General features: G+C 47.7%; 1 protein-coding gene across 1 annotated transcript in view; it reads left to right on the top strand.

Moving 5' to 3' along the window:
* Nucleotides 1-5674, top strand: part of ZCCHC24 (zinc finger, CCHC domain containing 24) — a 40648-nt gene extending 34974 nt beyond the window's left edge. The window contains exons 2-3 of the mRNA XM_015406390.1: nucleotides 3003-3203; nucleotides 5543-5674. Coding sequence (XP_015261876.1) covers nucleotides 3003-3203; nucleotides 5543-5674 — 333 coding nt within the window. The remainder of the gene's footprint in view (nucleotides 1-3002; nucleotides 3204-5542) is intronic.
* The last annotated feature ends 4877 nt before the right edge of the window (nucleotides 5675-10551 follow it).

The raw sequence follows: 10551 nt of genomic DNA, 5'->3' as shown, positions 1-10551 counted from the left end.
ATTAGCACATTAGGCCACACCCCCGACAGCACCGCTCATTAGCACATTAGGCCGCACCCCCATGTTACCAGAAGTGTGCTCATCCAGCCACACCCACCTTTTGCTTCTTATTCTGTTTACCTTGTTTGTTGTCAAAACCCAGGGCCTTTTTTTGTAGCAGGAACTCCTTTGCATGTTAGGCCACACAACCCTAATGTAGCCAATCCTAATGCGTTTCTGCTGTTGGGTGTGGCCTATTATGCTAATGAGTTCCTGCTGGGCGTAGCCAACTCAGGAGCCAGCCGGAACTCCGTTCCTCTGTGCTCCTGCCCAAAAATAGCCCTGCCAGTAAGGAGTATAAGCAACCCCCCTCTTTGTCGTCCCCCCCTTTTCTTGTTGCTCTGAATACGTGCCTGATTTGCTTAATGGCTAATCCAGCGCTGCACGCATGCTTGTTCTGCTTCCTTGCATTGCTTTCTGCCATAGTTTACTTCAGGGGTCTTGTTGTAGAAAAAGAGCTGCCGGAGCTCATTAGCATAACTCATTAGCATAACTTATTTGCATATGCCACGCCCCCTGACATCACCGGAAGTGACAGAAGGCCACACCCCCTGACATCACCGGAAGTGTGTCAGAAGGCCCGGCTACTTACCCTCCTGCTTCATCCTCATTCCCAAACGGAATGAGGATCGAAGCAGAGGGCGGGGTAAAGAAGGGGGCGGGGCTTCACCACGTGACCGCCCCACCCCCTAGAGGTTCTCTTCCGGAGCTCCGTACCTGAGAGCTCCCCCCCGACTAGAGCCCTGGTTTACTTTATAGATGGTCCTTGCGGTGTCAAATCCAAGGAGCTCTGAAGAGCAAATTTTCCAAGCTACGCTCTGCGAAAAGGCAACTCCACCCTCCCAGTCTAGAGGCGACGGCCTTCCCTGTGGTCTCCCACAATGTTTTATGTTGCTGTGCATTTTTTCTTTCCTGTTGTTTTTTTTTGCTAAGGGTGGTCCACCCCTTTACGAAGGCCCAGGTCTTTGCTCAAAGGGCATTAGAGAGAATAAAAAAAACTTGCTACCAGTATGAGGATGATTAATTCCCTTCAAAGCGATTATGAGTTCTCCTGCAGGCTAGAAGGTTTGCGATGGCAGATCCTGGTTTTTACTGGGTTTGACCTTCTCGCCGAAGACAACAGGAGATGCACCGGAGGCGAAAGACCGCAAGGGGCCGTTTCGTAAGGGAGCAGTTAAGTCGCAGCAGGTTTCCCACAGAAAAATCTAAGACAGATGTAGATCAGAGTTCTCCTTGTTACCACTTGACTATAAAACCCGGAACACTGTGTTTTAAGGTCTCTTTAACCAGTCACAAATGAACAATTACTTTGGGAGTTTGCTTGTAATCCCCCACCTCCCACCCCGGTTTTAAAATTGTCCTGTTTGAATAGTCATGCCAAGAATGCTCTCTTCTGCGGGGGCTCAGTTCTTTGACGTTTTCCCTCTGAGTTCTAAACACGCTATGATTGTGTGAAGCTACAACATCAGAAGATTAACCCCTTAGAGGCTTGCAATCACATGAATGCACGAAGCTGCCTTGTACTGAGTCTGGCCCTTGGTCTGAGGCAGAGGTCTTTTACATCATATCATTTAACTGGAGATGCCGGGGATTGAACCTTCTACATGCCAAGCAGATACTCTACCACTGAGCCACAGCCCCTCCCAATCTGTGTTAAGTCCAGGGGTCATTTCGTAGAAAAAGAGGTGCAGGAGCTCATTAGCATAACTCATTAGCATAACTCATTTGCATATGCCACACCCCTGACATCACCGGAAGTGTGTCAGAGGGCAACACCCACTGCTCAGGCTCCACTGGATTGTTTTGGATTTCTAGCTATTGGGTGGTGGGGGGGAACATGCAGATTTGTCCTCGCAGAGGAGGGAGAGCTTGTACCTGAATAAAACTTGGTCTTAAAGGTGCCACTGGACTGTTTTGGACCGGGGGGGGGGCTCTGCACCTTACCAGGCTGCTTCTTGCTCCTCGTGGCCCGACTGAGGGTTGCTGGGAGCAGGGGGCGGGGCTTGTTGCATGCGCCCACCCCCTGGTCTCCTTACTGCTGGAGCTCCGCTCCTGTGCGCTCCTGCAGGAAATGACCCCTGGTTAAGTCCTCACTTCCACTCCACCCCGTTTCTTCAGGCAAGGAGGTGACATGCTAAGCAGGACTGTCTTTTGTAACATGTCAGATAAATATTAATGTTAGAGTGATATATCTTCTTTTTATGTTTGCGTCTTTGTTGTTGCATAACCTTAATTTGTGCCCCATTTGTCCTCAATTCCCCTGACCTGGATGGTGTGGGCGAGCCCGCTTTTGGAAGCCAAGCAGTGTCAGCCCCGGTTAGTAACTGGATGGGAGGCCACCAAGGAAGTCCAGGGTCTCTATACGTAGGCAGAAAATGGCAAACCACCTCTGCCCTGACCTTGACAGCCAACGCTAGCCTGATCTCATCAGATCTCAGAAGCTGAGCAGGGTGGACCCTGATTAGTACTTAGATAGGTGGCCACCAAGGAAGTCTGGGGTTGCTACACATAAGTAGGCAGTGGTGAACCTCCTCTTAATGTCTCTTGCCTTGAAAAACCCCAGGAGGGGCCGCCACAGTTTGGGTGCAACTTGACGGCACTTTCTGCTGCCTCCACACCCGTTTCTCCTCTCTGTGTGCAGCTGTAGCTGGTGGCTTCTTGTGCACGGGAAGTGTGGACGGACCTGCGAGAGAAGGCAATTATCGAGCATCTTTCCATACCCTTGGCACTATGCATGGCCAGCCAAGGACTGGCAGCAGAGAGAAAGTGCTTGGGTGCCCTACTAAGGGTCTCCCTCACACATGCGCACATGTGCAAGACTGGGCATGGGGAGACAAGAGATGGACTTTAGCACCTTGTATTTTCCCCTCTCCCTTTTTTTTTTTAAATAAGAGTCTTGCTTCAACTGTTAACTGGCACAGAGAGATCACCAGAATCACCGCATTGTTTTTTCTCTCTGGCAGGCCCTGAGCAGCAGCCTGTATAAGAGTGCCTCTCCTTATGGCTCCCTTAATAACATCGTCGATGGCTTGAGCTCCCTCACGGAACATTTCTCCGACATATCCCTCTCATCGGAAGCGAGAAAGCCCAGCAAGAGACCACCGCCCAACTACCTGTGCCATCTTTGCTTTAACAAAGGACACTACATCAAGGACTGCCCCCAGGTAAGAGCCCAAACTTGCGCCACAATCCATTCTGGTCTGATGTCTGCTGCTAAAGAAGCCGATTGCCTTCTCTGCTGCTGAAAGCAAATGCAATATTTAAGAATAGCCTTTATCTTTTTTTTTTGATTTTATAAACTTTATTGAAGATCAAGCAGTACATTTGTAAATCATAGCGCACATACATAAGTTGAATCAGGTTCTTTTATCACACTCACAATAACAACTTTTGTTCCGGGATGAGCACTATCTACCTTTAAAAACATTCGCAGTTTGATTAGGCCTTGTCGCACCATCTAGAAGTAGACTGTGTTTGATGTTCGATAGTGTTATGTATATTAGATATGAGTGGGATCAGAGATTTCCACGATCGGACATAGATTTGTAAATATAAAAGAATGTAAGAATGAAAGAGAGGGAGATATTTAGCATAAAAGACTGCCATTAAGAAAAAATCAAAGTATGATACAGAGGGTTATGTGGTTGGCAATCTTGCGTAAGAATGTAGTCCAAAAATGGGTACCATTTTTCGTCAAAATTAGATTGCTTTGGGGAGATTTTGGATCTTTGAGCCTTATCTGTTATTTTTTTCCAATATAAACTGGTCCCATACCTTTTTAAACCAATTGTTTCTCATTGGAGCCAAAGAATACAGACGCTATTGAAGTCTTCGCAGCTACTAGAAGACTCGTTATTAGCTCTTGTCTTAATTTGGGTACGTTTGTTTTCTGCCAGTCATCCAGGAAGATCAATTCTGGAGTGAATGGTACAGTATAGCCAGTGATTAGTTCTATTTGTTGTAGAATAGCCTTTATCAACAGGTTTCTGGGTTTAGATCTCCTTGGCTTGATGGTGGTGGAAAAGACGTTGGTATTTTGCTCATATATATACCCCCCCCAACTCTCCCAGAGTTCCACCTCAAATGAGAGACCCATAGAGACATTTAGTTGAGTTTTGTCAAGAGTTTTTCATTTCAGAGATTGCTCTTGATAAATTCCCGTCCTCTTTCAGTACTATGGTGTTTGCCAAATGCATTTCCACGCTCTCTTGGCAGTGGGTTTACTGAACTGAACACTTCGTTTGCAGCACCTTAGTAACATCTGTTCTGAGCAGAAAGCTTTGTGAGGAAGCAGAAAATCCAACATCCGAACTGAAATCTAAAAGTTGGTGCTGGAGGGAAGGCCTTGGAGGTTGGCTGTTGGGAAGAGGAGGGGCGGTGTATCCCTTTAGTATCTTTTTAGTATTTTTTGCGGGGAAACCAAAGATTGGCTGGCAGGCAGCTTCAACCCTGCTCAGTGCTAGCTCACAAACTGGGTCCCTGGCTGTCACCGTTTGAAAGATCACAGCTGGATTGGGAAAGAGCTTTGGATGAGAGCCGAAGTAGACAATACGTATGACATGGCATGTGGAGGAGGGACATGCGGAACTAGAGAAATGGGCATAAAAGCTCCTCCATGATCTTTTCCACTGGCGAAAGTGGCGCGGGAGGGAAACTGGAGGCCCCTTCTCCCACCTTGGAGAGCTCCAGACCAGCGTTCCTCTACGTTGAGTGAGTGTGAGCTAGCTCACAGTTTTTTAGCCTACGGCTCACACATTTTTTGCCTTCGCTCAGGAAGGGATGGCTCCAGAGCAAACTAATTTATCCAGTAGCCAAATCCCTCGCTCACAACTTTAACGCCAGTAGCTCACAAAGCAGACTTTTTGCTCACAAGACGCCACAGCTTAGAGGGAGCATTGCTCCAAACCCAAACGGAGTGCTTCCAAGGCACCCGTTTAACCTGTGATTGTGAGTTGTGTGTCTGGATTCATGTCACACACACGCGTCACACACAATGTCTGCTTTGGCTCTTGTACTGTGAAGAGTTTCTGCCAAGTCCGTCCTGGGGCTGATCACATAGGGCACCTTCCTGTAGGCAAAGGCCGTTAAGTTGGCCGAGGAGGAACGAGGGCTTTGCAGGCCGTGGCAGATTTGAGGGAGCGGAACAAAGCGGCTTCTGCCCTCTCTTGCTGTGGACAGTGTTCCCTCTAAGCTGAGTTAGTGTGAGCCAGCTCACAGGGTTTTAGCCTCTGGCTCACACATTTCTGTCTCAGCTCAGGAAGGAGGGCTCCGGAGCAGACTAATTTATGCAGTAGCCAAATCGCTCGCTCACAACTTTAATGCCAGTAGCTCACAAACTAGAATTTTTGCTCACAAGACTCCACAGCTTAGAGGGAACATTGGCTATGGCCCTGCCCTTGTAGACCTGTTTGGGTATCCAGCCCGCCAGCCCATGTGAGGACTGTGCCACCGCCGTTCAGCAAGTCTTCATCAACTTTAATTGGCTGTGGCCCTGCCCTTGTAGACCTGTTTGGGAATCCAGCCCGCCAGCCCACGTGAGGACTGTGCCACCACCGTTCAGCAAGTCTTCATCAACTTTAATTCCTGTCGAAAGAGGCCGCCTGCCACGCTGTCCATCTGCTGCCGTCGAGGATAGCCTCGCATAAATTTATGAATGTGTCTTACTGTCGTTCACCGCCCTGAACTTTGTATGCACGGGGGAGGGGAGGGGTCTAACAGTCTAATGGACAAATAAGTAAATAAAGACTCTTATGGCTGTCGAAGCCTTTCCCGTCCTTAAGGTTTTAGCACTACTACCTTGTATACTGGGAGAGCGTACTCGGTGGGATCCTCTTGATACGCATGGCTGCCATTTTGCATGAATAGGGCAACACTTTTGTTTCCCAGTTTTTTTTTTTTTAAAAAAATCTTGGTTCTCTATCTTCTTGTGCATTGCCCTGTTCACGCACTCTCCTGGCACATGAGGCGGAAGCACCAGAATTGCCACAACTGGAAAGGGTGCTGCTGTCCATTATTATTATTATTTATTACATTACATTTCTATACCGCTCCTTCCTGGAGGCTCGGAGCGGTTTACACATATACATTTAATCGTCTAATTAGGGCCACATACATATCAGGGGAGATGAATGCCTTACCAGGCACCTGAGCAGCATAGGTCTTTCTGTGGCGGGGGCTTTGCTAGGACCATGAGGTAGTGTCCTTTGGCGGAGATCTTTTTTCCGTCTCTTCGGCTCGGCTTCCTGGGATGGTCCTTTTTATGGCGCATGGCTGCACGGTGAGGTCGCAACTGGTCTCTGTCCCGGGGGCTCCGACCGTGCTTACGTCACCACACCTCCACGCCGCCTCCAATCGCCTCCCGAGTCGCCTGCCGTCTGCCGTCGATCAGTCGCCATGTTCTCTCTTTTGCCGGCTCACTGCTCATCGATTCACCGCATCATCCAGCCACTGTCGCTGCCCTCCAGTATTGGAGGTAGGGTGCCCCCCCACTCTTAAGGAGTGGGTACCCATTTGTCTAATTGCCGTTACGGGCTTTCGAGCCGCTGGGTGGGTGGGAGCTAGGATAAGGGCCGGGAGCTCACCCCAGCCGCGGTGGGACTCGAACAGCTATTAAGGCTGTTCAGAGATAGTTTTACTTGCAGGCATTTACTGCCTGCGCCACCGCTCCCTAGATCTTATGAAAACACAAAGATTAGTTTTCAGGTGAGGAGAAAACAATTGGATGTTCCGAAAGATGTGCTGCGGGCATTCCCATTCGAATTTCTACTCATACAGTTGGCTGGTCCCACCCTTTCACATTGTAGGGGTCGCTTCACACCTCCCCCCTCCCTTCGGGATCCAAATGCTTCTAGATCTGTCAAGTGATCGCAGTGCTTCTAGTCGAGGTTAACGGCCTGTCCATGAGATTTTGCGGCATTTGATAAAGCCTGAAATGTACACACTTTTAAAGATTTCCCGTTAGAATTGCTGAGGGAGACTTCACCTCACAGCAGAATCCTTCTGCTTGAACCGTTGTCTGTATGTCACAGGTGTAAGAGTTAAAGCTCAGGGTTTGTTAGCTGCTGTATTATTATGCCACCTGGGTTCTTAGAGTCCCTTATTGTGTGGTCTGTGTTGTTGTTGTTGTTTTTCTGTTGTGCACATTTGTATTGTGACTGCCTCGGGTGCCAGATGAAGGGAAATCAATGATTCAACCAATAAAACCATGCCTTGAGAAATTTGTCCTCCAATTCCCTACTTTGGGGAAGGACATCCAAATTCACTCTGGGTCTTCCATGAAGTTGACGTACTTCAGAATAGTTTTCAGTACATTTTGGTATGGCTTTAAGACGATGGATTAAGTTGTCTGAAGGAAAAGGAATGCATGCGTTTCTCCAAAATGATAGGTAGCTCTTACTTTGGTATTTCACACCGTAACCACAGCTCTCAACTCCATGGCTCCTGAAAATGCAACTTTTATTCTCTTGACTAATCTTGAAATGCTATTATGGAAACTGAGGGACATCAGAGGTATAAATCCCTGAAATAATGTGTTTTTTTTGGGGGGGGGATGGGAATGCCTGTCAGCAAGAAGGGTAGCATGACATTATCTGGAGGGTCGTTTTCTGGTTTGTTTTGTTTTCAAATAGAGGTTTATTCACCTTCTCCCTCCCCTTGTATGCTTGGAGTCATTCCCTTTTAACCCAAACTGCAGTTTGTATTTCCTTCCTGATGGGCAGATTATGGTTTGCCCTTTGGCTCAAAACGCAGAATTGTAAACTAGCTTTCAAGTATAGTTTGCAATCCTGGTGTGGAGGGGAAGACCAAGCTTGGAGCTTGCGGCAAACCGTGATTTGTAGTGAAGTCATTGCGTGGCTATGTGCCTACAAGGAGAGGAGGGCGCACGTGAGCACAGTGCTCGTTCCAAACCACAGCTTGACCCTGTGTACAAACTGAATGTATAGTACCTGCATGTGGTCACACTGACACTTGGGAACTGTACTTCATGTGTGATGGAAGGCATTGGCATTGTCTAGTGAGCAGGGGTCAATTTGTAGAAAAAGAGGGGCCTGAGCTCATTAGCATAACTCATTAGCATAACTTATTTGCAGACAGGATGCTGGACTGGAGGGACCCTCACTGGTCTGACCCAGCAGGCTCTTCTTGTGTTCTTCTCAGGGGAAGGCCTCAGCCTCCCTGCCCTGTTGCTGGCCCTCCAGAGGAACTGGCTGGCCCCTGTGTGAGACAGGATGCTGGAGTAGATGGACCATTGGTCTGACTCAACAGGGCTCTTCTGATGTTCTTATGAAGGCCTTGGACTCTGTGCCCTGTTGTTGGCCCTTCAGAGGAACTGATTGGCCACTGTGTGAGACAGGATGCTGGACTAGATGGACCAGTGGTCTGACTCAGCAGGGCTCTTCTGATGTTCTCATGAAGGTCTTGGCCTCCATGCCCTGTTGTTGGCCCTCCAGAGGAACTGATTGGCCTCCGTGTGAGACAGGATGCTGGACTCGATGGACCACCGGTCTGATCCAGTAGGGCTTTTCTGATATTCTTATCGTCCAAACTGTCTAAAAGCTATATGAATACTAAGTATTATTACTGAGCAGGGCAGAAAAAGCCTTTTTGGAGACCTAAAAGATTTGCTGTTCTCATTCTTGCTTCACATCATCGGCCTGGTGCCAGCAATATTGTTGACCGAGAGGCGGAGCTTTAGCCAAAGAGCAGCGAGTTCAAACTTTGTAGCCCAAGTGTTTGTGTACGGCTTCTGCCAAAGTCTGCTCTTGGGCTGATGGCCTTCTACCCTTGCTGCAGATACCTTAACTCCTTTGTTTAAAATAGAAAGAACATGTACAAAGGCTGTCATTCAAATCTTGCTGGCTTCTTGTGGTCAGGTGGTTTTTAAAAGGATAGTTAAGAAAGTCTTACTGTCTGTAAGAGCCAGTTTGGTGTAGTGGTTAAGAGTGCAGACCGTAATCTGGGATAACCGGGTTTGATTCCCCACTCTTCCACATACAGCTGCTGGTGTGATCTTGGGTCAGTTACAAGTTCTCTCAGAGCTGTTCTCTCACGAGCAGTTGTCTCAGAGCTCTCTCAGCCCCACCTACCTCACAGGGTGTCTGTTGTGGGGAGGGGGAGGGAAAGGAGATTGTAAGCTGCTCTGAGACTCCTTTGGGTAGTGAAGGGCGGGGTATAAATCCAATCTCTTCTGTCTTCTCTCTGTGCAAAGATCTTTTGAATTGTCTGCCTGACAAACGAGTGGCCGTTCTGATTTTAACATCTCTATTCTAAGCAGAATATTTGGAAGGAAATCCTGTTGATTTCAGTGGACACATCTCTGTGATTAGAGCATAAGAACCTAAGAGACGCCAATGATGGATCAGGCCAAAGGCCCATCCAGTCCATCACTCTGTCACACAGTGGCCAGAAATACCAGTGGCTTCAGGAGGTCCACCAGTGGGGCCAGGACATTAGAAGCCCTCCCACTGTTGACCCCTCCAAGCACCAAGAATACAGAGCATCCCTTGCCCCAGAGTCCCTATCTATAAAAGGTAAAGGTTCCCTTGCTCGAAAGCCAGTCGAATCCGACTCTAGGGTTGTGGTGCTCATCTCCGTTTCAAAGCCGAAGAGCCAGCGCTGTCCGAAGACGTTTCTGTGGTCATGTGGCCAGCATGACTAAACACCAAGGCGCACGGAACGCTGTTACCTTCCCACCGAAGTGGTACCTATTGATCGACTTGCAATTTCTTGCTTTCGAACTGCTAGGTTGGCAGGATTTTACCTTCCAGGGATTCCTGGGACCCCCCCCCCCAGTTTTCCTGAGTTCTTTCTTTGGTTGGGTGGAGACTGGAAGGCCGTGACTGTAGATTTGGTTAGCATGCTTATTTGTGGTATGATATGGTATGATAAACAGAAAGCTGACGGTTTTTTTAAGTATCATTACATTAGAAGGAACTTATATGATACATGGAATAAATATAGGAAAAGAACTCTAATGTGGTATATGATTACTGCTGCAAGAATGACATATGCCCAATATTGGAAACAAGATCAGGTACCGGAAGTTAGTGACTGGATAAGAAAACTACTATTCTTAGTAGAAATGGACAAAATGACACGAAAATGGAAAGATATGGAGGCAGAAGATTTTTTTGAAGGCTCGAAAGACCAGAAAGAATATTTGGAAAAGAACGGAGATGTAAAAAACAATTGGTGTAATTTTACCTTGTATTCTGAGTAACTGTTACCTGTGGAAAAAGTAGACTTGGGAAAATTGAATATTGAAGTATGGGGCTGGAGGTCGGAGCACTGCTGGAAGCCGGACGAGGGGGAAAGGGTGGGGGGTAGGATATAGGTTAGGAGTGTAATGGTGAATATAAGTTTATCTTTAACATGTCTAAATATATCCTAATAAATTGTTTTGTTTTTTTTAAAGAGACTGGCACGGGACTGAGTCTAGGGGGGGAGAGAGAGAGAGAGAGAGAGAGAGAGAGAGAGAGAGAGAGGCTCTTAAACAAATCTCAGTTTATTCCA

The sequence above is a fragment of the Gekko japonicus genome, unplaced genomic scaffold (genome assembly GCF_001447785.1).
Source record: "Gekko japonicus isolate JY-2015 unplaced genomic scaffold, Gekko_japonicus_V1.1 scaffold2710, whole genome shotgun sequence".
In the NCBI taxonomy this organism is placed as follows: domain Eukaryota; kingdom Metazoa; phylum Chordata; class Lepidosauria; order Squamata; family Gekkonidae; genus Gekko; species Gekko japonicus.
This window is presented reverse-complemented; position numbering and strand designations above follow the sequence as displayed.